The 27,661-nt window shown below is 33.5% G+C and overlaps 1 protein-coding gene across 1 annotated transcript; it reads left to right on the forward strand.

The window, feature by feature from the left end:
- The first annotated feature begins 396 nt into the window (after positions 1 to 396).
- On the forward strand, positions 397 to 27,059 carry LOC137626285 (uncharacterized). Its single transcript, XM_068357359.1, has 5 exons — positions 397 to 421; positions 1,108 to 1,168; positions 7,791 to 7,837; positions 8,211 to 8,388; positions 25,799 to 27,059. Exons 1-5 carry the CDS (start codon positions 397 to 399, stop codon positions 26,622 to 26,624), a joined length of 1,137 nt encoding a protein of 378 aa, XP_068213460.1. The 3' UTR covers positions 26,625 to 27,059.
- Positions 27,060 to 27,661: the final 602 nt, after the last annotated feature.

Genomic DNA, 27,661 nt, shown 5'->3' on the forward strand with positions numbered 1-27,661 from the left:
ATTCCAGGAGCGCAGTTTGTACTACTGTTTGCAAATAAATCACATTTTTACATGAAAACATGATTATGATAAAAAAAACTACTCAAGTGGGAGATACACACGCCAGGAGAGACGATGCAAGACTGACGAGCAACGTGGCCATTTCTGATGTTGAATAAGCATTACATGATCTTCCGAAAAGTACTTAATCATTTATTAACATATAACAATTATTAAGCGGAAATTTTCAATAAGTCAAGTTGAGAAGACTATGGAAAGAAACCATTTTTTCATATATACTATCAACTGGAAAAACACTATATTTTGTGATGGCGTAGAATAGCTAAACTGTGTCAGATTGTAAAAATGCGCTAAATTTTCTAGAAATGCACCCGATTTAGCAAGAAAAGCATTAAAATGGCAACTCTGGTGACGAGTCAGAGTGAGATGGGAGCAGAGAGGAAAGTGGCATGAAGCTATATTATAGCAGCGCAAGCGAGTGCCGGCTGTTTGAAATCGTTCCGCCACGAGAATATTTCTCTCAGTCATATGATAGTTATTTAATAGGTTATATGGTTCTCTGCGTCGCAATCTTGCGAAATCGCAAGGCAGAAACTCGCGTAATGACGAGGCTGACTGTAAATACCGCTCACACACTCACACATGAGCATATATATATATATATATATATATATATATATATATATATATATATATATATATATATATATATATATATATATATGTGTGTGTGTGTGTGTGTGTGTGTGTGTGTGTGTGTGTGTTTGTGTGTGATCTATGCAAATACTGCTTATATCTTTATATATACGTCTTTTACTGCAAGCTTTTATTTTTGACTGGCATTAAACAGAATACTTCAGGCAAACCATATAGTTGGTTGATTGAGGAACAAAACATTTGATAATATCACATCTTTCACCCCATAGATGTAAAATTATTGGCGAAAAAAATGTATTTGAATTTGCATTGTATTGTTTTTCATTATGAAGAATGGGGGACATTCCATTTCGGTGACTACTGCTGCCCATGAAAGCAAAATGTTTTCGTCTGGAATGAGATTCCTTTTTTTTTTTACCTTTGTAAATAATATTTGTTCTTTCTTTTCAGAGAAGTTGATCGGCGTCCATTGTACCCATGGATTAAACCGCTCTGGTTATTTAGTTTGCAGGTAAGTGACATTTTTGTATTGAATGAAAACTAGAGGAAGGAAAATTGCCGTTGGTTATAACCGAGATCTTTAATACATGTCTCTCTTCCGATATACAGCACTGATATATGAATATATATATATATATATATATATATATATATATATATATATATATATATATATATATATATATATATATATATATATATTTATATATATATATATATATATATATATATATATATATATATATATATATATATATATATATATATATATATATATATATATATATATATATATATATATATATATACTGTATATATTCGAAGATAGTACGTAACTTTATGCAATTTCGTTAGATGGATCACTTTATCACTACATCATAAATGACACTAAAATTTACGACTATAATTGTACAAATAACTTTTGTCATCAATTTAGTAAAAAAGAAAAAAAGGTGTGACCCAATTGAATCTATATAGATATCAACTTATTTGTCCACTGTAGGCCTCGTTAGGTTTGAACATACCATATTATATGGGTGGCTTTCTAAGCCCCATTAATCTCAGTAAATCAATTTCATTGAAGTGATCGGGAGGGTTGGGTGAAATTATGGTAAGTCTTTGGAATGTAAGATTTAGGAACTTAATTGTTGTATCTGTATTCTGTGGCATATAGAAACTGTTTTGATTAGGGAAACTTAGTTGGGTCTTTGGTTTATCAAATTGTATTGTCCCATTTACTATTTTTATATCGTAGTTGAATGTTATATTGAATGGGGAAAGGAATGACACTTAGAGATAGGAAACCCACACATTATTCGATGTTATTATAGGAAGTACAAAATTCCCATAAAAGCACTTTTTTTTTTTTTTTTTTTTTTTTTTTTTTTTTTTTTTTTTTTTTAAGGATCTTGTCCTTGGTACCACAGTCACAAACGCTTTTGTTTTTTGTGAGTACTATCGTTTGTCGCTCGACGAATGTTATGGCGTTGTGGCCATGTTTATTTTGCCTGCATACTGCTTTCTGCTGACCTAGTCCCTCTTTGTTATGAATTGGCGATATCACCAATCGCCGCTGTTGGTATTTTCGTTCGGGAACGAGCGTTACAATTTACCGGGTATTCCCTTTGGCCCCCCCCCCCCTTATTGTGTAATGTTTTGGGTGGGTGTGGAGGATTTCCACCCCTCACATTCCATGCCTTTTTCTTGTTTTTTTTTTTTTTTTTTTTTTTTTTTTCTCTAACCTTTGTGTTTTGTGAGCACCAGTTTTATTACTGCTCTTTCCCTCTTGTCCTAATACTCGCAATGTGCCTCAGCCACAATGTTGCTTGAAGGGCTTATTATTGTTTTTTTTTTTTTCTTCTTCTTAGACTGTATGTACACTCTACGGTTTGTCTTTGAAGATTTTATTTTTTTACTTAGAAATATGTTACACTAGGATGTTGCTATTTAACATTCCACTCTTAATTCGTCTTTCTTACGACTTTGTTCGTACGCCTTGGATGCGCGAAATGTTTACATTCGAATACAACGAATACATCCGTACCTGTTGGAAAGTTTGAACACTAACGTGTCAAGTACGATGAGTTTAAGGAGACTACTCAGAACTGAAACCTGAAACCTGTTACTGGTTCTGGCTGTGAGAATTCTGCAAAAAGTCATGTATTATGAGATGATAAAAGTAATCAGAGGCTACGAGGAACACTAAAGAACGACTTTGGTTTGACTCCAATCAGACATGCATCACAGGAAATAAACTGGTTTCAATTATTATTTAATTTATCCATTTTTATACGATGAGTAACGTTCACAGAATGCTTGTATCTGTAATGTATTTCCATTTCCAATTTCATTATAAGAAAGTACTGAACCCCGTTAGGTGGTAGTGCAGTCAGTGGACTTTACTAGGTGAACTGTAGGCGTTACTGAAAGAGCTTTGAAGTGTTTTGTTTTTTAATTCACATTATTTTGCTACTGCAAGGTATTTCCCCGCCTATGCCCTGACACTGATTGGCCACCTGGCCCAGGTGTTATTAGGGCTAAATTCCATAATTAAAGCATTTGCGGATTATTATTATTATTTTTATTATCCTCATAAATAATTGTCTTATTATTATTATTATTATTATTATTATTATTATTATTATTATTATTATTATGAATGAGAGAGAAGATGTTATTAAGAAAAGGAAAATGAGGTAGAACAAGGACCTTGAAGAGATCTAAAGAGAGAAAGGGCACTAGATATAAAGATAGCTAAACACCGACCTGATCCGAGACGCAAGACGCTCTGACATTTTGCTTGGTTTGATTGACAAATGTTAAGTAGAGAATAAGAATAGTACTACCTTAGAAGCTGCAGAGTATTTTACGATTGAGGTGGTTCTATTTGTTCTTGATCTCTAAGGTAAAATTGATTTCAGTTGTCCCTGTATTGCTGTTGCGTATGTTTTTTGTAGTTTGATATTGTCATAAAATTCTTTACTGGAATTTAAAATGTCCAATAACCCAAGGTCTAAATATGTTTATGATCTTGCTGTTGCCGTTAATTGGAAAGCGACTATTATCTTTGATTAGTAATCTAAAAATATGACGTCGAACTTCACTTGGTTTGCTAGGGAATGTTTCTATCGCTCTGACTTTGAAGCTTACATTTCCTGGGGAGGTTCGACCGTCCTTGTGAAGACAATAATTTCAATTATTATTGTATACATTTCATAGGGTTCATTTACTCATCAATTATTAGTTTTTCTCTTTTTTTTTTTTCAAAAGTTTGTAATTGATGTAGACATTTCCTCCAATTTTATCACACATAGTTTGACGCCCAGTAATCAAGTTTCTGGTTTTATAAGATATATTTTGAGATTACGTAATTGATACGCTACACTTTTCCCGAAAAATATTTATCTTTCACCATTCATTTAAAGAGTAAGTGCATATATATATATATATATATATATATATATATATATATATATATATATATATATATATATATATATATATATATATATATATATATATTACAATTTATGTGTAAAGGACTATTTTCGTTAAAGTCATGTACAGTAGTTCTTAAAACACACTCATCTGTCATTTTTTCTTGTTCCTCTGTCGAGCATCAAATAAAAGAAGATCACTTTTCCACTTTTGTTATATTTAATGTTCATTTGATTCGAAATTTATTAAACCTTTTAGTATATGTCTTTGATTAGCTGTGCAAATCCCTAACTACCAGAATTTTAATATTGGTCGTCCTATCTTAGGGTAACGACTTGCTTCGCACTATAACGGATGCAGAGAGAGAGAGAGAGAGAGAGAGAGAGAGAGAGAGAGAGAGAGTGTGTACTTAGTATGATATGTTTTCGTTTCATTTATAACACTTTCATGCCTATTTTTTTGCGTCGCAAAAGATCGGAGCTGTGTTGTAAATATTGAATCGTTCACATGTCAGATCGACTCGTGTCATATTTTTATGCATATTTTGAGATGGGAGGCGAACGAAAATATCAAATATACTTTCATTTCCATCAAAGATTTAGCTTAGCTAAGGTTTACTATGCTGTTAATGTTGTTGTTGTTGTTGGTTTTTTTTTTTTTTTCGATTGGAAGACATATTGTACGGGAATATTTTTGATAGCGTAAGTTAATGACTGTGGAATTTTCATCTTCGTGAATGCCAATGTCAATCTTAGCAGAGCTCATTCTTGCTTATCAGGAATGAAATTTTATTTTATTTCAATCTTGGAAATTTGTAAAGGTGATAAGAATCATAAATGTAAGACATTTTTGCAACCCATAGAAATTTTTAAGAGGTTAACCTTCCCTGCAAATCATCCAGAAAAGTGAGTGTAAAGTATGAAAATAATAGAAAAATAGGATTTTCAAATAGCCTACAGATCGTTTGATAGCTGATTACGTAAGTAAATGGTGAAACCTATATTTCGTTGCGATGAAATTTCCATTGAAGTGTAATGAGTATCCTTATGAGTTATGAGCAGGTCAGGTTAAAGCTCTATTTTTCATTGCACTCAACGAACAATTCTTGTTTCGAAGTTTTAATTGTGCAAAGACTTCTGGGCCATTATATCTCCCCCATTCTCATGAATTTTCTTGACATCATTGGTGGTGCCACCCATTATACTGAAATTTTTATTTTGCTAAGGCTCTATGATGACGTAAACCATCTTTAAGTTCAAGATAAATGCTTGCAGATCTTCAGTGATATATTGCATAACATATGACGAATTGCATGTATTTTTTTAATGACGTCTAGATAGTTATCGAGTTCTTACGCATGGATATTGTACGAAATGCATATGTAGAAGAGGCGGAAATCTAGTAATCAAATTGTCTAATGGGTTGGGTGGCTTTTGGTGTTTCGGTGGGAAAGGGGTTGATATCATCGCTGCTGATAGGAATTGTAACATCTTATCCTCCCATATCACGCCACCTGGCATATTATTATACCTTTGAATTCCTTTACCTCGTGTTTTGGGGGATACAGGGACGATAAGAATTGGTTGGGGGACTGTGACTGTACTGTCTGGTTAAATGTCCAAAATTGTATTTGGTTCACTTAACGAGTTTTGTATTGTAAGAACAAGGTTAACTGTTTAGAATAAATTTCTTTTGTTTTATAAGACTATTGGATAATTAAAATGTATTTAGATTTTCTTTCAAATATATCATGTTTTATAGTAAAAGATGAAGGCGAAGTTTTGAAAAGACTACCAAACGGTATTTTTTTAGATCCTACTAAATGCCTTTATCCCTTCAAAATTATTATTTTTGTTCCTACCCCAATTTTTTTTTTTTTTTTTTTGGGGGGGGGGCGAGGGTTAGAATCTACAATGTTTGTTTTAGTAGATCGTATAGAAAAATATTTATTTCAATGCCAAATTTTTTTTGTATGTTCTAGCAAAAATTTAAATCCTGTCTTCTTTTTTTTTTATTTGTAGATTTTTTAAAAAAAAAAGTATTTTTTATCAGGCCTGAAGTCATTTTCTAGTATCCCACCAAATATTTTTTGTAAATCTTGAAATATTTTTTTAGGTATATCTTCAATAATCATGGAAGATAGTAGAATAGGTATGCTCTCTCTCTCTCTCTCTCTCTCTCTCTCTCTCTCTCTCTCTCTCTCTCTCTCTCTCTCTCTCTCTCTCTCTCTCTCTCTCTCAGGATATTTAAGGGTCAGTGTGTATAAATGGCAAAATAAAATACAATAGTTTTGAACCGTGTTTTATTTGTTACTGTATGCACTATGTCATGCTTATGATTTTAGTAATAAATGTACTAGTACGATATGTAAATTCTCTATAATTCTGAAATATCTCGCATAGAAGATAGAAGCATTCTTAATTTCAAATATGGCTTCTGCATTTCTTTACTTTGGATGAATAAACCTTTCAGGCATTGGCATCAAAAGTCTTTTTAATTCTCTTAATACGTTATCATTAAGGAATGATTTACTCTAATCAGTAACTGCACAAAGTTATTTTATAAAGACATTCTCACACGGACGGGCAGTCATTTTTGTGGAGTCTATCAGATATTTTTCATTCGTATTTTCCTACTCAATCGTATTAATCGCTTAGGTTAAAAAAAAAGAAAAAGAAAGAAACTGAGATAATATATAATAAAGGAAAATTAAATATAAATGGTTAGATACTGCTTTGAAATAAATAATTACAACACATACTTGCAGAATTGAAAACGTGACAACAAAAATTAATCCTCGGCTAGCTTATTTCTCTTTATAATGGAAAACTCACTCTGAAGGAAACGTGATGACTTGAGGATGAAGAAATATCCTTAATAGGATGGTAGATGCTGTTTGTAGCCAAAGCAGAGAGACAGGGGCCAAGAAGGTCGTTCAGCTTCGCCTTACAAGTTGGGAAATTTTCCGGTGTATGTAGTGACGTCGCAATTGAATAAAAAAAATATTATACATTTTTAGCTCAGATAAAGTGAAATAAAGATTTTTCGGAAATGGGAATGAGTATGTTTTCCATAGAGGTTTTTATACTTGATTGTTAATTGTTGACATCTCTGAACCTTTCGGCACTTAATTTTATGTATTCTTTCAAAGAAAGATATCAGTTATTGGGTATGCTGTCGTTAAGTGTTTCATTAGGATGTAACAAAATTAATAATGATGAAATTTGTTCACTAAACTAGTTGACCTGATATACGATATTTTTTCATTTTTGTCTTTCCCAGACCACCTGGGCAGAATATAGCTTTGGGGAATGAACAAACGTAACTTCTTCGACACCTCTTCATTTTCGTGTCTTGAACACACACTTAGCTCATTTTTTACCCCCACCGTCAGCAGCCTTGGGCGTCTAATTCCTTATTCAAATTGGTGTGCAATAAATCACCCACCTCTCAGTTATTGCGTTTAAGACGTGTTGGCCAGGTGTTTCAGATCTGTCTTTGCGTACTGTGGGCCAGCGGTGCTCTCTTACTTTTCATTATTATAGAATCATACTTATACTTATTATTCCATTATCAACAACGTTTGGCACTAGTTTGGTTTTATCATTTTGCACGTTGATATTAAATGGAGGGAACATGGTTTTATTTATTTTAATTATTGTACATCCTAAGTCGTATTTTTAAATTTATTTCAGGTACATGATAGAACATTTGGGCGTGCCGCCGGACCAGGCTATATCAGGTAAAATTTGCCATGTTTCTGTGTGTGTGTGTATATATATATATATATATATATATATATATATATATATATATATATATATATATATATATATATATATATATATATATATATATATATATATATATATATATATATATATATATAATTTTACACTTTTATGAATATGAATTAAAGGAAAAGGGTTTTAGGGTATTTTGTTACCATTTAGGATTTTTTAAAATTGTACTTTGTGAAAATTTATGAACTTCTAATATATTTGTTAATTCCTTACTTGCTAAAACTACTAGTTTCTACTGCCTTAACTAAGTTTATATGGGAATATATGCGTGGTAATTCATATTAAGGTTTTGAGTGTGATTGCCTTTAACAGACTTCAACAGTGCAAGGGGCCATGAACAGGAGAGGGAGGAATATCTGAATAATCTCCGCCAGTTAAAGTGGCAGCAGGACCCGGCAGTTTCCTCTGACAGTGAGAAAGAAGAGGCGACGGAAGTCAAAACCCCGACTGATAATCAGCGCCGCGGCAAAAGGAATTATGATGCCTTTCGGTAAGTGGCCTCTTTTCATTTCACTAGAATAGTAGATATATATATATATATATATATATATATATATATATATATATATATATATATATATATATATACACACATCCTCTTCCACCAAATCTCTTTTCTCTATATCATCCTTCACCTTATCTTGCCATCCAATTCTTTGCTTTCCACTAGATCTTTTCCCCCTTAACAGGTTCCTCCCAAGACCTCCCCACAACCTTCCCACCATCCTCAACACGTAACCACACTATCTCAGGGGTGACACTACTTACACCTCTGTAATCTTTACTACGTCAGCAAGTCTTCTTATTTCATCATTTTCCAATCTTTCAAGCAGTGATATTTCCATAATCCACCTCAGCATTCTCATCAATGTTTTCTCAAGCTTTGTTTCCTGCGTTCGTCTTAGAGCCCACGTTTACGATCCATACAGTAACACTGATCTTATTGCTGTGCAATAGATTTTGACTTTAAGGTTGATCGGCCTTCTCTTATCCCTTATCACTCTCGCTACCTCCCTTTACTTCTCCCAAGCTGCTGTTATCCTATTCCCAAATTCAGCCTCGCATCCTCCTTTCTGATTTATAGTAGATCCCAAGTATGTAAATTGACCTTCTATTGTGCTTTCATGCATGGCTCTCCTGTCCCTACGGTCATTACTGCTCACCATAATCCCAGTGTTATCCATATTTACCATCAAGCCACCCCTCTCCAAAGTCTCCTATCACTTTTCAACCCTTCTCTGTAAGTTTTCCTCATTTTAAACAGTTCAAAAAAGTATCTGCATATACAACTCCCTTTCTGATCTTTTCACTTTACACAAATGACCAGCACAAATAAACTCGGCCATAATGTTGATTCCTGGTGTGATCCAACACTAACATTCAAAGGTGTCAGTTTCTCCAACTACTGTTATTACTTGTCCTTGTTTTCTAGTATATTATGGGTGTGTGTATATATATATATATATATATATATATATATATATATATATATATATATATATATATATATATATATATATATATATATATTTCATATAAGCCATATATATTAATACATTAAAGTCTGGATTCTCTTAACGACCTCGGGTCAGAGCCCCAGGCGGAATCGCCCAAAGACTATGATATCAGACCAGCGGGGATTTGAACCCTCGTCCAGGATATCTGTATGCCAGTGACCATACCACTCAGCCACGAGTGGTATGGTCACTGGCATACAGATATCCTGGACGAGGGTTCAAATCCCCGCCGGTCTGATATCATTGTCTTTAGGCGATTCCGCCTGAGGCTCTGACCCGAGGTCGTTAAGAGAATCCAGACTTTAATGTATTAATATATATGGCTTATTTGAAATATGAAAGAAACACGTTTAAATGTACAAAAAATTATCATATATATATATATATATATATATATATATATATATATATATATATATATATATATATATATATATGTATGTATGTATTTGATTGAGGAAGAGGAAGTCAAGAGAAAATGGATAGATTTTTTACAATGAATAAATACTGAGAATAAGTGTGAAAAACTGGTAAATGTTCCTCCAGTAGAAGGATAAGTAGCAACCATCAGAGAGAGCGAAGTTCAGAGTGCTGATATAAATATGCAGGAAAGAATAAGTTACAATAGAAATTATTAATTCATGGGGAAATCTAGGCAAAGAGTGGGTGCACACACTATTTGAAAATGTCAGGGCTGTAGAGGAAATGGCAGGGGCATGGGAAGATAGTGGGATGATTACATTTTATAAGCAAAAGGGTGATATGCTAAGTTGTGGTAACTGTTTTTGGAGCCTGTAATCAAGATACTTGAAAGAATAAGAAAGAAGGTTGAATGAGTTAATAGAAGTACAGTCCATACGCAACAGTTTGGGTTTATGAAGGAAAATTTTTATAGTACGACAAGTGCAAGAGAAGTATATAGAAGGAAACAGGAAAGTTTACAAGTGTTATTTGGGTCTCTTGAAAATGATGATAGAACATTTCCTTGGGATATTGGCCTCTGTCAGGTCATTCTTATTCCTGGTCATTATATACACTCTGACATCTGAATTACGGGACATGGAATAAGTGTGGAAATGATATTTGAGGTTGATTTAGTCAAATTTTTGGCGTGAAAAAGGTTCTTAGAAAGGAATGTATTAAGAAGGACATGGAGAAGATATTCAAGTGGAAGGTAGAACAGCAATAAAACGCAAGTATGAGTTTTCCTACTTGGAATCAATAATACTAGAGGAGGGTGGTACTGAAAACTAAGTGAGATAGAGAGTGAAAGAAGCATGGCAAAAATTGAGAGAGGTAATCGAAGTTATTGTAGACAAGAAAATGCCACCAAGGCTCAAAATGATTTATAAGACCGTTATTATGCCCCTTCTATTATACAGGGAAGAAACTTGGGCACTTACGAGAAGATGGGGGTTTTAGAGACAAACAGGATGGATTGCTGGAATTTCAATACTGGAAAGGAGGGCGAGTCGAGATATAAGAAGAAGGTCTGTGATACTATGGCCATGTAATGAGAAGAGTGGAGGTAGATCTAATCAAGATATGAAAACATACCAGTGATGGGGAAAATGGATGGAGGTGGTGAGAAGGTGGGACTGGGCGAAGAACATGCTAGGAACAGAAATTTATGGAAAAGGTTGACTCGAGCGGCCGACCCTGTATTCAGTGGGATTAACGTCTATATATATATATATATATATATATATATATATATATATATATATATATATATATATATATGTGTGTGTGTGTGTGTGTGTGTGTGTGTGTGTCTGCAAGCGCATACAGTAAAACCAAGTATCTACTGTCATTACATTCAGAAGAATTCCGTGAATAATAGCCGATGTGATTACTTGATTATGTAAAATGCAGGATAAAGTTAATGTCTATGATCGATGTCAACATCAACAATTTTTCTGACTGCTCGCTTCTGACTATGTCGTTTTCTTAGAAAGTTTAAGTTTTGATAAATAGCGCTGAGCATATTTTAGGTTCGCTTGTTATGAAGCCTACAAAGAGCTTTCATTAAAAAAAAAAAACTGTAAATATTTCATTAACAAACAAGTACGTTATGGAAAATTATATCTTCAACTCATATATACTGTGTTAGGTAGTAGGTTGGCAAGGGTACCGCCACTCGTTGAGATACTATCGCTAGAGAGTTTTGGGGTCCTTTGACTGGTCAGACAGTGCTACTTTGGATCCTTCTCTCTGGTTACGGTTCATTTCCTTTTTGCGTGCACATACACCAAATAGTCTGGCCTATTCTTTACAGATTCTCCTCTGTCCTCATGTACCTGACAACACTGAGATTACCAAACAGTTCTTCTTCACCCAAGGGGTTAACTACTGCACTGTAATTGTTCAGAGGCCACTTACCTCTCGATAAGGGTAGAAAAGATTCTTTAGCTATGGTAAGCAGATCTTCTAGGAGGACACTCCAAAATCAAACCATTGTTCTCTAATCTTGGGTAGTGCCATAGTCTCTGTACCATGATCTTTCACTGTCTTTGGTTAGAGTTATCTTGCTTGAGGGTACACTCGGGCACACTATTCTATCATATTTCTCTTCCTTTTGTTTTGTTAAAGTTTTTCTTAGTTTATATAGGAAATATTTATTTCAATGTTATTACTGTTCTTGAAATATTTTTATTTTTCCATGTTTTCTTTCCTCACTTGGCTATTATCCCTGTTGGGATAGCATCCTGCTTTTCCAACTATGGTTGTATATATAGATAGATAGATATATATGTGTATATATATATATATATATATATATATATATATATATATATATATATATATATATATAGATTATATATATATATATATATATATATATATATATATATATATATATATGTGTGTGTGTGTGTGTGTGTGTGTTTGTACACAGACATACACATACATGGATACAGTAATATCGCTCCTAAAGTGGGCTTGACTTCCGTCAGTTCCGAGTTTGCATAAATCGTCATTAAATAGTAAATAGTGAGATGAAATCCATATTACGATGAGTATCCTGATTACGCCATTGTAGTTGTACCCCACTCGTGGGTCTATTCGTCGCACATTAAATAGAAATGCCATAAAATATTCAGTTTATTAGTTTAATGTATACTTAATTCAACCATGAGAATAGTAACCTTGTAAATAGTGCACAGTAAATGTTATAAATATGTATAAAGGAAGACATATTCTAAATGTAACACCTTTGTTTTGATCCTTCTCAAAGGCATACAGTACAGTACTGTGAATACAGGTATGGGCATGTACACTTAGAATCAAAAGAACGCTGACACTCATAGGAGATATTCGTCGGATGTGTCTAGTGTTCCCACGACGAAACGTAAGGTGTTGCTCTTCTTGCTATTTCTAAGAAAGGCGGATAGTCTTCTCCAACCTTAGCGAATCAAAGACAGCAAAGGGCTGTCTTTGTTGCGAAAGCATTAAAATTTTACAAATCGAGTTGCCATATTTTATCCAGTGTTATCATTTGACGTCTCGATTATCCACTACAAGTACTGAATACACCAACACACACACATACATACACACACATATATATATATATATATATATATATATATATATATATATATATATATATATATATATATATATATATATATATATATATATATATCATGAATCCGCAAAATCATGTAGAGCTTATTGGAGTGACGTAGCTAAACAATTCCGTCCGTTAACAGTTACATTAGGTTATTTCGACATTAGTCTTGTTCAGGTCACTGATGAAAGAAAAAGTAGTTTCAATTATGGTTCAATGTCGTAAAGTATTAATAAAAAACATCGTTCATGAGTTATACCGGCCTAAAGGATATTGTGTGTGTGTGTGAGAGAGAGAGAGAGAGAGAGAGAGAGAGAGAGAGAGAGAGAGAGAGAGAGAGAGAGAGAGAGAGATCAACTTGTTGGAGATTACTGTAGGTAATGAAGTAAACTGCTTGCATATAAACTCCTTTTAAGACATTTGTGCATATAAAAATTTTGATTGCATTATGCTTCCAAAAGCCCATTGTTATTTTTCAAATGCTTGATTGACTGCTAAACACTTTTTTCAGCATTTAGATATTCATAGATTGCAAAATTTCGTAATATGTAAGGATACTTTCTATGTTTGTTGCCAAGAATGGTTAGCATTGGCATGTGAACTAGAATTTTAAACGTATAAAGTAAACGTTTTGCTATGTTACTAATTCAATCCTTATCGGAAGAGCTTTAATTCACTTGATAATTATCGATCCCTCATAGCAAAATTGGAGATAATTATCCCAGAGTAGATGACGGGCTTATTTTGTTAGATTTAAATGATTATTCAAATATTGGGTGATTTAAGAAAAAAAAAAAAAAAAAAAACTGTAATTAGTGAGTCGTCGCCTTTTGGATGATTGGAGGATTTTCTTTCTTAAGGATCCGTATACAAACATTTGTCAGGCTCTATATACTTAGATCATTATATTTTGTAGTCCTCCATATACCCTAAGTGCTCTGTAGGAAAATTTACCTGTTTGCTTGAAATCAACCAAGATATTTTCGTTAACTGATGAAGGAATGGGATATATATCTTATGTATAACAAATTCTGAGTGACACCACATATTCGTGGAAGCATGCTTCGCAATAGTTTTTTTTTTTTTTTTTTTTGTGGTTTAATGGAGATTGTATAAACGAAGATTGAGGGAAAAGAAATACAATGCTCCAAACGCCCTATTTCTGAATCCAGCTGGTGAATATCTTGTCTTGGCTTCACGCAAATATCAAATTGTTCCAGGTTAGCGGAAGGTATTCATTTTAAAAGAATGAGAATGTTAATAAATATATGATTAAAGAATAAAATAAAGGAACACAAATGTTAAAGTATAAATACCTAAAGGATGAAAGAAAGGAACACAAATATTAAAGAATAAATACTTAAAGACTGAATGAAAGGAACGCAAATGTTAAAGAATAAAGACCTAACACGACATGTCAGGGGACAGAGGAAGAAACTCTAAATAAAATCTAAAAAGAGAGAGAAAATATTTAGTAATCCAAGGGTATCGCTCCTCAGATACGTGATATAGTGATTAAAAGGTCAATAAACATTTATTTTCGCGATATTTAAATATTTGGTTTTTCCCTTTCCCTGCTAACTGCATGAGCTGTAGAAATTATGGTTTAGCTACCACCTTGTTAGGCTGAGAAGCTGGTGTGGCTATTGCTCGAACACTCCGAACTAGAGCTTCAAGGATATTTTTCACTCATTAAGCGCCCATCTACCACATAGCTGTGCTAATTCGGGCACTTGAAATGTGTGACTAGGGACTTTATCGTACAGAGTTGAGACTATTTGAATCAAAATTATAAGAACGAATGGATAAGAGGTTAATTTGATCTCAAGATAAAACTACTAGAAATTATTCAATCATTGATAACTTAGTCAGGGTATTAGCATGGGGAATAATTTTGTGCTTAAACCATATGCACCTTTATTTTTTTTCTGGCAAATTAGAGGAGAATACATTTTGGGAAAATAAGTATATCATAGTTTCATGACAAAATTTCAGAAAATTACATCGTTCTGAGACTAAATAGCTTTTTTTATATCATTTGTTTATAAAAACAAATTTCTTAAAGCTTTTGCCAGAAACTTATTTTCGATACGAAATATGCTGTAGTCATATTTGTGTGATAGGCCTTGGCGAGCAGAAGAGGTATGGAGAATTACTGAAAATTTTAATACTGCAGATGCTTTTAGGTGTTATTCTGACACACATTTTTCTAAAAGTTGGACACTACGGCATACACGACTCATAGTGCGGAGTAGGTGACCAGGGGAGATGCACACCACAGGCACAGAGCAATAATGGAGATACATGGGGATACATCACTATGCAATACATTGCTGTATATGGGATTGCATCGCAGTGGTCAAGTTGTGAAATATCAATTTTTGCAGTAGCGATCTTTGTGTAGCAATATACATGCGATATGGATCGCTGCATACGTGATCCACTGGATTCCCGTATAGAAATAGGCACCGCCAATTAATTATCCTTAAAAACTTATTTCGAATGAAAGACGGAAAAGAATACTTTTTAATTTAAAGTTTATATTCATCATTCGTATTTCTTTGTTTTCTTTTATCTGTTTTTTCATATATTTTCAATCCCCCTTTTTACCCAAAATTACCCCTTTTTATCGACTTAGTTTTTGTACTATTATTTATTTCTAATGGACATGTGCTTGACATCTCTCTCTCTCTCTCTCTCTCTCTCTCTCTCTCTCTCTCTCTCTCTCTCTCTCTCTCTCTCTCTCTCTCTCTCTCTCTCTCTCATATGAATAAGGTCTTTAAATGAAGGAATTAGAGTAGACGGCTATCTTAGCGTATGGCCAGTGTGTATACACACACACACACACACACACACACTCAATTCTGGTAGATTCAGATATATAATTCTCAAATGGGATCAAGAAAGTTTTTTTTATAATATGATATATATATATATATATATATATATATATATATATATATATATATATATATATATATATATATATATATATATACTCTAGATTTTAACCATAATTAGTTAGTGTTGAGTTCTGATACAAAGCACAACTGGGGATGGCGTACTGCCGATCTCACTTTATTTACCAGCGCAGAATGCATGCGCAGCGATGCATATTGACACATCTATAGGGAGGTATACCGCATATATATTTTTGATAGGCGATTAGGTTAGGCAATACCGGCAGAGCAGAACATGGGCAATGCTTTGCATTTCTCCTTGCACATATGGCACAGCAAGTGCCCGGCCATTGCTGCACCCTATGAGATAAAATGGAGCAACCTGGGATGGCGTTGACACTCACCTAGGTCTGTGGGATTTAGCCCGAAATACACCCCGGATGAATGGGGATGTGTCGCAATATGCTCAAAATTTAGCTAAAATCCACATTTCACCGCATTGCCATGGCCGTATCTCCCAAGTGTGTCCTCAGCTATAATAAATTCTGATTGTGTTCAAGGTGCTATGTAGTCATCAGTATTTATTGTATCCATCACTGATTATCTATTATGCACAGTTGATACAAATTTCGGAACTTATCAACCTTTTGACAACAGCAGCTACTTTATTCTAATGCTACTATCTTTTACTAATCAACTAATAATGAATACAGCCAGAAATATTTGCTAGAACCTTAATGGTTATCAAATAACATCTAGGCAATGATACAATATCTTACAGGCAGTATCAAGAATCCTCATTTAACTTCTCTCCACAACCCCCAAAACAAAAAAGATTTCCTTATTACAGCAATGTCGCACTGGTCGGTGCAGGGGGGTGAAGAGGAAACTCTCGCCAGTTCCTACCCTGGAAAGTGTCTAACTTCTATAAAAATGATGTGTGTATATATATATATATATATATATATATATATATATATATATATATATATATATATATATATATATATATACCGTACTTACCGTGTCATGAGACGCACCTTTTTTCATGAAAAAAGCCTCCTAAAATCACCCTGCGTCTTAACACTTAAGAAAAAGTTGTATTGGGGAGTTTGACACCCCTCAAACGCCAAACTATTGGCACACAAGCACTCAAACTCACGAGAGATAGAATATAAACCTACAATTATCATGTAATAAATGCATTTATTTTCATATTGCACTTCATGTAATGAAGTACAGTACCAAATTATTTGTTTGTTTTGGTAATCAGCTGATGACTCTCCAACCCCCTTCTACAAGCAAACATGCCAACTAGTGGTCTCGTAGTAGACGACGCTATTATATATGTGTTTATACAGCATATATCCATTTTCTCATATTTTGTTGATATTTTATATATATATATATATATATATATATATATATATATATATATATATATATATATATATATATATATATATATATTTTGTGTGAGTGTTTTGTATTTGTAGTGGATAGTAGAGACATCAAATGATATACAGAATTGAAATATGGCAACTCGATTTATAATGTTTAATGCTTTCACTAACAGAGACAGCCCTTTACTCTCTTTGATTTGCTAAGGTTGGAGAAAGCTCCGCCCATTTCTTAGAAGTAGTAAGAAGAGCAATCTCTTATCTGTTTTGTCTTGGGAAAACTAGAGACATCTGACGAACGATTTCCCTTGAGTGTCGGTGTTCTTATGATTCTAATTTTACCTTATTCTTTCTGAAGCACTGATGGCTTTATAACTTTGCTAAGTCGGATGATTAGTTTGTGAATAGTTATCAACAGTATGATATGCTTATTCTGTGACTGCTAAAGATAGAATAAAAGCAAGCTACTATTTCTCACTAACAATTCAACACAATTATTACAATATGATGAAAAAATACTGCATGAGTTTTCAAAACCATGCCTCTTGTTTTGGTAAGGAGGCCTACCGCCTAATATTTACCTGTGATCGTTACTTATTTGTGTGTTCTTTTGTGCTGTGCATAGATGTTAAAGCAATCCTTTTGAAATCTTGGTAAGCACATACTACACAAGTATTTTTTTTTTCTTTTTCGCTTTGTAATTCAAATAACCACATACAAAATTAAAAATAAACAGCGGAAGGAAAATGTTTGGATGGTAATAAAGGTCTAATGAATTTTTCCACCCATAAGGCGATATATCTAGCATATCAAACTTTGCCAAAGCACGCAGTTGGCCTTCAATAAATAAGATATTTGTATCTGGAAACAAATCTTAACTTGGTATATTAAGAGAATGTGGGATTTTTGGTTGTGGATCCATAAAATAACTGTTTTAGAGTTGATTTTGAAAATATCTGGTTTTAAAGACTGAACGGCATTACTATGCAAGTTAATAAATATTAATGCTTTTGAAATGTGACAATGACTAAAATGCCAAATACCTGCGGCATGCAGTATAAAGTCTGCTCTTGAAGAAGGAATTGTTTACTTTTTTAAGCGATTTGGTAATTAGTAGGTGTTTGTGGTGTGTGCATGGATGATGAATATTACCTATTATGCAGAATCGGGCCAACTGGGATCTTTGCAATGTAGCAAGAAATCCTTGTGTTTGCACTAACCATAAAAAAATTATGACATTTAATTCTAGCATAATTAAGTAACCGAACATGTTAGGATATGCATACATACCCTTTGGTCACGATTTGGTCAGATTTTGCTGCAGTTTTGTTTTTGATGTGTTTAAAACAAAACTTCCCAAAACTATATGAACAACTTTCTAGTCCATCTCTTGCATTTGACAGTACAGTTGTAATCTGTCATTTATTTTGGTTTTACCGAATGTGATATAGAATTTTAAATTAGGCTTGATACCTTAGTTTTTGTAAACTATTGAGATATACTGATGATTCAATAAATTCAGTGAAACGTTTATTAAAAGTCCGTGGTTGTCATTGCAGTAGCCAGCCTGAATGTAAAGAAGGGGGATTATATAATCCTTGGGCCCATACAAAGGGCCCAGTAATGTTGGGTAGTAATGCCCATGTTTGCCACGACAAAGCGGGTGCTTGTCCAAAGTCAGGCTTCAAAGGCGTTTACAACTCCGGTGCACTTGGTAAATATTTATTTACTGGCAACTATAACATATCCTTTGTTTGCATGTGTAATTTCTTGAAAGCCAAACAATAATATACAGTAGCAGTAGAACAGTCAGGGTGGTTAAAAATCTGATAAAGTAATTAAATATAATCGAAAGTTCTACATATAGACAAAGATGTATGATTTTAATATTTTTGAGAAATTTTGTGGTAACCTTGAAATTATTGAGAAAATTACACTTCACTGTAAACAATTAGAAGAGATTTTAAGGCTTAGAATTTTCTCAAAAATATTAATTGTCATTCTCGGTTCATGTTCTAGATATATTTTAGATTGATTGATTGATTTGAGGTTTTCTGGCATCCTGACATATAAGGTCATTGACGCCGAAGATATATTTTAGATGCTTGCCTAATCCCAAATCTTATTTTTTTTTCTTTTAGTAAATCGACATATATATCCACTCTAGAATAAATTAAAGAATTCAGTTAATTTAAAAGTAATAGCAATCCCTTCCATTTTAGTGTTTTATTCAACCTAAAAAAATTCAGTCTCAATGAAGATTATTTATCGAGTAGAATAATATTGGGGGACCTTTCCAACCATTGTAAGCTTGATTTGCTGTGAAATTTTTTTCCTGATTGTCCATTTCACCTATGAATTATTTCTCTAGACACCTCACCTGAAGTTTACACGGCTTTCTCTTCCATGTCTATCATAAAACTCAAATTGCCTGTTGTATAGTGTTGATAACAGCATGGGTAGTCATTTCAGTTAACTTGCCTCCTGCATGTTTTGTCGAAGCTCTAGGGTATTCCAATTTGAAGTTAATTTTTAAGGTGTTTGTTAGCTTTAGCTTAATTAGGGATGCCTTTTTGTATGTTTGAAATGGGATTTTTGTTAATTGTTCCAGGTCTCATAATAATATGACTTAGATCGTAGTTGTTCAGAATGAGCGCGTATGGAGGAAATTGTTAGGCTTTTATCTATACGAATTTCTTTGGAAAACTCTAAATGTAAGAGAAAAGTTTATTTCAAATAGGAATCATCCATAGAGCACTTGAATAGTAGATTTGGGTTGTGAAAGGGATGTTACTACTCATGCAGTTATTGGGTCCTCTGAAGTTCATAGCAAGTATTAACTATCATTTTTTGTTATCTATGGAATGTTTGCTCTGTTCATGAAATGAAAGACTAGTAACACTCCTGGCAGGATCAGTGTCCTAAGCTTAACCTGTCCTATTCTAAACCCTAACTCCTTGTGTTTTGCCTAGTGGTTCTTGTGTACCATTTGGTAAGGGTTCTGATGATACACAGTGCATAATAAAGTCGACTGCCGCTCCACGAGCATATTTCTCTCTAATTGCCCCAGATTCTCATAATGTAAACCTCTCACCTTTCTACTATGCAGTATACTAATTATGACCATTGGATTGGTACAGTTAGAAACTACTCCAATTTGAGATGTAATCCATATTTTTGTGTGCTGTGACGTTACAAGTATATTTCATGAAATTTCGTGCTCAATTGCATTTCAAAGGATGAGTTTTCGGTAAAGGAGTTCTTCCGGGTTAAAGTAATTGGAAAGGATTAAATTTACTAAATTTCATACTTATTTTCAATTCATCTTGGGTTTTTACCTTTTACATCATACCTTTGCATTTTTTAAATATTTGTAACTATTAATTTTTTTTCCTTATATGCTCATTCATTATACTATTGTCAAGGAAAAAAGATGATAGAAGTACTTCCACATCAGTTATCTGATGAATTTCTGTTCTAAATATATTGATAATTTGTACAAATGATGGAAATAATTCAACTTTAATTTATACAATCAATAGTAATAATTTCATCAGGTTAACTAAAATGATTTTGGCATTTCTCCATCATATTGTATGTGTGGCGTTCTCCCCCTTGTTAATGTTAAGGAGTTTGAAGTGGTCCTTAGACGGTTTTATTGTTTAGATAGGGTAAAGGTTTGGTTACTCGTAAGTTAAGCCTTATATATTATATTTAGTGAAGGTGAATCAGGATGACTTAATGTAAACTGATTCTTGTTACTAGTTAGAAATTGGGAAATTTCAACTGTTCAATTGAGTTATTGTATGAACATGCCTTTGTGTCTCGAGGAATCGTTTTATGGTCTCTTATTGGATAAAATCCACATTCATTTTGTTTTTCTTCAAGAAGCCAGCTTTGAGATTTTAAATGCAGTTGGATTAAATATGAAAACTCGTGATGGAAGTTATCAAATTAGTGTCTGCCCAGTGTAGAGTTTTGACAGGGAAAGAGAAAAGAAGAGATTGATTCACAGATTAAGTTTTCCTACAGGGAGTTAGCCGTCTGTAGATGCAATGATTAGTGGGCTCTTGTCTCAAATTTTAATTGATGCTTTTACAGCTTCCCTTTTCAGATGTTCTTGTTACCTAATGTTTTGTATTGTCAGATGTCAAGAGGACATCTGTTTAGACCTGAAACAGACATTCAAATAAGATGTCAAGCAGTAATTATTTTCTAACCTTTGATGTTATGGGTAATACTTCTCAACTCACATTATATGGTGGATGTCTTCAATTTTATTTCATCAATTCAGTGTAATATATGCTATCAAATACTTTCATGAATTTTGTCTACCAGAACAGTAGGATTCTAAGTTAGTGAACCAGTATTGGAACTTTTGCGTTCTTATCATTTCCTTCCATTTGTTGAGCCAAGGGCACATAATTAGTATGAGTGTGCAAAAATAATGTAACATTTTTATTAAGTATTTCTTTTCAGACGCTTGGTTTGGGGGCTTCTGAAACCATTTTTTTCATGGGTTCAGAATCGGTGGGATATGTTTGATTCCTTGAACCACTCTTCTTTGTTCTCCAACTGTTTCATTAAAAATAAGGCTCTGGGACCTTTACCTCTTCACCAATACATTCCAGGCAGTATGGGAGCTTACTGTAGATTATCTTCCCCTGTTGAGGGTTTGAACTGAAACGAAAGTCTAGCTTATAATAACCTGTCTGGAGCTGTTACAGTATTTGGCGGGGTTTTCAGGTTGAGGCGTTACTGGTGATGGGAAAGTGTGTGGTTTCTTACATACCTATCAATAGGCCTTTGCTGGCATCAGGTGAATGGGACTACCAGGTTCGAATATTAATTCCTCGTCACTCATGAAAAATACAAGGTATCTGATTGTAGCCCCTTTTCAAATGTAGACATGTTTGTAGCCTCCAGCAACAAGAAAGTGAATGTTTTTAGTTTTCCAATCTGGATTCCCCTAGTGTGGAAGGTAGATGTCTTGGAGGACTGGTCAAACACGGAACATTATGCATTTCCCTCATTCTCTATGATCCAAGCAGTGATAAACAAGTCTAGGATGTCATCCAAGAGTGGAGTGACACTGGTGTCTCGGTTTTGGCCTCAGAGAGGGTTGGTTATAAATCTACGGTCCCTGTTGTTGGGTTGTCTGAGAGGTTTGTCTTTCAGGGACAGTCTACTCATACAATTTTTTTATGAGCCATTCACCCAAGCCCTAAAATGTTATATCTAACCACATGTAGACTATCCATCCTATTGTCAGAGAGTAAAGATTAACTAGGACCTCTACAATATCGTAGGTTCCAAAAGGCAGTCTATCAGTACTCCGTTTCAGAGACAGTGGCATGTATATTTTGATGGTGTAGGTCCCGTAAGGTTTTGGTAACTTGAACAATTTGGACAGTTCTTTGTATTTGTGTATCCTGTTGTATGAGAAGAAACTTTCTTTACATTATTAAGGGTTATAGGTCCATGCTTCAAACTATTATCGAACATTTTGGTTTGGATTTATCCTCTTTGGGTATTATCACAGATGTATTCAGGTCTTTTGCCATTGAGAAACGTACAGTTATCAGATCTCATTGGAATTGGGTGTAGTGTTGCATTGTTTAAAGAGCCCAAGTTTTGAGCCTTTGGAAGGTCTGTCCCTCAAGGATTTTATGGGCAAGATGTTCCCAAGAATATGGGTTTAGGTGTTAACAAATGATTTTGTTTCAAAACAAAGTCTTCTAAATTTTGCCATATTGCCGCATTGAGAAAGATGGGAAGTACACCGTATGCTAGGTTATTTTGTCTGATAAGGGAGGTTCAGTTTTATTTAAACAAGGCTGATAGCATTAAAGAAGTTTTCCTAATTTGTTTTGTGTTGTCAGGATGCATGACATAATGTAGCCAAGAATGCTTTTTTCTTTATTAAAAGTATATTGACGGATGTTCACATTCAGTTGTATTCCAGTTAGTTGAGGACTTAGCAGGTTCAAGTTCATGATATGAAGAGTCTGGCTACATCGCTTAATTTCTGTAGGAATCTTTCTTTGGAATAGGTTTTGGTAGCAGCTCAGTGGTATACTAATTCTGTTTTCACCAAACACTATTTACAATTTGCTGATCATTGGGTCATAGGATAGCTGCATGTGATGTTCAAGCGTACCGTATAGAGTTGGGTATTTGTATTTTTTAGTAATTTGTATTTATTAGGATGCCGTAGAATTTTTATTGGTTTATAGGTCAACATGGAAATATATCTTTTTGTTTTTCTAAATGTGGAATTGTACGGTGTTATGACATTTCTCTTTAGCTTTCAGCTGGAACTTTTAAATTTGCGGTATTTGGTTTGGTTTTTCTCATTCTTACTTAACCTCCTTCAGTGTGTGTTATTCAGCTATGTGAATTTCAGGTGGTGGTTCATAGAAATAAAAATTATTTAATAATGAAATTTATAAACCCTATACTCCCCTGAGATGGACATAATTCCCTCCCGCCTCTCCACTGATTAGTAATGTAAAGCGATTGTTGAATTTGATTTGATTTCTTGTCCCTGTCATTGCCAGGCATCGCCATATGTTATGAACAGTATTTACAAGGGGGTTTTATGCTATTGAAGTGAGGGAAAACGGGAAATTTGATTTTCATGATTACACTAGGGAGGCTTCGAGGAGGAAGCCATGTAATATCAGGTAAGTATAAAAATTATCAATTTTAATATCAAAATTCCATTATTGTGTGTATCTTTACAATAATTCTTTTAACTTTCCTTTATTATGTTATGGGCAAGATGGTTTTTTTTTTTTTTTTCTGTTGGGTACATTAATCTTTTGTAGCTTTCGTCAATGATTTTCATGTTAAATAAATGTATCTTTTTAGCAATGTACTCTTAGTTGGTATAATGGTACTGTAGTAATGTAGTTTATATTAAACAGTAGTAATCATTTACATAGAACCATAGCAATTAGGCTATGCTGTTCATATATGAGTTCACTTTACACTCATGGCAGTTACCTAGTAAGATAGGTTTTATTTACAATGTGTGTAATATATCGATGTTAAAGTTTGAGTAAAATACCGTCCAATAACTTTTTAAGCACCGAATAGGTCCATTTTAAGAATAGCTAAAAATAGTATGATGGATTTTTTTTTCTAGATACTGCCCTCTTCCTTTGCCAAATTAATCTTGTATAGTCCTTACTTATAATTATATAAATAATAGTATCAGTATTTTCATCTAATTTTCAAATAAAAATAATAATAATTATTCGTAAATAAAGGATATGTGGTGTAATATTTTTATATGACTTTCAATTGTTTGTTTGTTTTATCTAGTTACCACCTATCAGTACTAAGTAATTGTAGTTTTGTGGTACATAAAGATATTGTATCATTAATCGTAAAGAATTTTCAATGGTAGTGTTCTTGTCAAGCTGTTCCTTGAATAGAGAAATTGTGCATTGGTTACTTAAATGTCAGTGTAAAATCCTATAGTAGATTTTTTTATATAGTCCGTGTAGGGTCGGTTAAGGAAGATTGTATTTTCGTTATGAATGCAACAGCCGTAGCTTACCCCGACATATCGCATAGAATGTTATAAGTTGTGTAGATTTAATATGAGGTGAAAGAAGGAAAGGTGTCTGGGATCATTTTAGACTTCTGTAGAGTAGTACCAAGCTCATGCTGGTAATTTTGTCCAAGACAACCAGACCAAACCACCAATCACTATCAGCATATACTTCACTGTGAACTAAATATTGGAATGGAAACATAGTACTTACTTTTAAATTATGTCAGTGACAGATAGTTCTCAGAACACAGGTAACATTACTTTTGATACTGGGAGATATACTACCCAGATAAATCCACCCAAGCTCCCTGCCAAGATAAGTAAAATCTGCAGATCCTTTTTATAAACGAGCATGTAAATTTTCTGGAGATAAATGAGATTTGATTGGAAAATTAAATATTTAAAGTGAGCATGATATGGAGAGATACCTGATCAAGACCTTGTGCCACAACACCATTAACCGACAGTAGCCAGAGGAGATTAGTCACATTTAAAAGTCACGATGTTATATTCCCAAAATTGGTTGAGTTCTTTTAAAGTAAAAGGTATCAATAGCAGAATTGGTTATATAGTGAATGTATGTTGCAACACATTAGTACGTACTGTAGTTCTAGTTAAGCTGGGCATGGACACAATGGGAGCTGTTCCAATCCCCGGTTACTGATGCAGTCATACATATACAGTATATATATATATATATATATATATATATATATATATATATATATATATATATATATATATATATATATATATATATTAATATTTTCTCTTTAAACTGCAAGAGAATAATTGTATTTTATCGTTAAATATAAATATATAGGAATTTTCATTCATCCATAATGTTGTAGAAACTATTGTATTATGACTTGATAGATGTTTTACTTGTTTGAAGTAGACATATTAAACTTTGCATTATAGAATTTCCATTACTTCTTTTTCCAGCGATGAAGATGACGACGATGAATCTTGGCCCTCTGGACCAACAAGGAAGTGGCCAAGAACTCCCCACACACAGCGCAGGAATTATGACCAACCCAACGGAAACAACAGGACCCCAAATCAAAACTTCAACCAGAGGTCTTCAGAAAACCCGAAGCACAAAGTCAAAACCTCCCCATATGGAGGCCAGCGATACTATGACTCCTATTATCAGGGAAGGACAGCACCACAATATGACTTCAACTTTTACCAACAACAAGGATCGGGGTTGGGGCCATACAGAAATTCACCTAGGTGGTCAAAGAATGTCCACTGGGAAAACAACAATACACAGGGTAGGCCGAGGCAGTATCAGGGGCCAAGGCAATATGCGACGCCCCACAGGAGGGAGAGGGAGAGGGAAACATTAGATGACAGTGGTTTTATAAAGTTCCGCGGTAATACTTCAGGACCTAGACGAAATCCATTCAGTAGTCCAGGAGACGCTAATACATTAAGCCCTACTCCTTATAGACATAGAAAAAATCCCTTCAGTCCAGAAACCTCTAATAACATATTCAGCCCAGAAGACTCCAAAACTTTCAGCATTAGAACTTCTAAATATCAAGGCAGTCCAAGAACCTCTAGTAATCCATTCAGTCCAGAAGACCCCAAAACTTACAGCCCAGGAACATCTCAATATCACAAATATCGATTTAGTCCAGGCCGGGGAACACGTAAATATCACAATTATCGACACAGTCCTGGAACCTCCAGTAATGTACTCAGTCCAGAAGACTCCAAAACCTTCAGCCTTGGTACACCCAAATATAGTCAATACCGTAAATGATTCTACATGCAGTATAAAGATACTGTAGAAAGTTGCATCACTTTTTTTCCTTTTTTCTTCTTATTTGTTAAACTGTATCAAGAATGTTTGGATGAATACTAATTTTTCTTTAGATTGATACATACAACCCAGTATGCTGAATATTTACTGCCTTTTCATGTTTTCTGGTATTGGGAATTTTATACATTTTAAAGGGAGCTTTTAGAAAAATTCTGTGCAATATGACACATCAATAGGGAACCACCTTCAGAGCGTATTGCTGTGATCCTTCTTCCCATACAACTTTCCTTTAGTTATGACATGTTTTTGGAACCGTATTAGAAAATTATAGACTGTTTTGATAAAGTTCCGACCCTGTAAAGTATTAGCAGATTTTTTCTATTTTTTTTTTTTTTTTTTTGCTTTTATGAATATTTTATACATTGACATGTAAACTGTAATGAGCTTTATAATAAAATGTTGAAAAAATATAAGCATTTATAAAAACTTTTTTTTCAATCCTATAATTTTTTTTTATGATAGCCGGAAATACAGCTCCAAATAATTCTTATACTGTAGTTGTCATTTCAAAAAGCCTTATTTCAACATTAATACTGAAGAAGGTATTATTGTATTTGTTGGTATAGAAGGGCATAGAAAGACCATAAACAGTCGTGTGTAGAAGGATATGTCTGAAGCCTTTGTCCTGCAATGCACTAGCAAGGATATATCAGTATATATATGTATATATATATATATATATATATATATATATATACATATATATATATATATATAATATATATATATATATATATATATATATATATGTATATATATATATATATATATATATATATATATATATATATATATATATGTATGTGTGTGTAATTTGTGGAATATGGAAATCAAAGATATCTCTCTGTATTAACAAAACTCCTGGGAGGTTTCTGGAAGACTGAAACTATACAGTAGCTATACTCCTTTTTTTTTTTTTTTTTTTTTTTTTTTATTAAGTTGGCATATTTGTACTCTTAGCCACGCCTTTTGCAGCT

This window comes from Palaemon carinicauda, chromosome 33, assembly GCF_036898095.1.
Source record: "Palaemon carinicauda isolate YSFRI2023 chromosome 33, ASM3689809v2, whole genome shotgun sequence".
Lineage (NCBI taxonomy): Eukaryota > Metazoa > Arthropoda > Malacostraca > Decapoda > Palaemonidae > Palaemon > Palaemon carinicauda.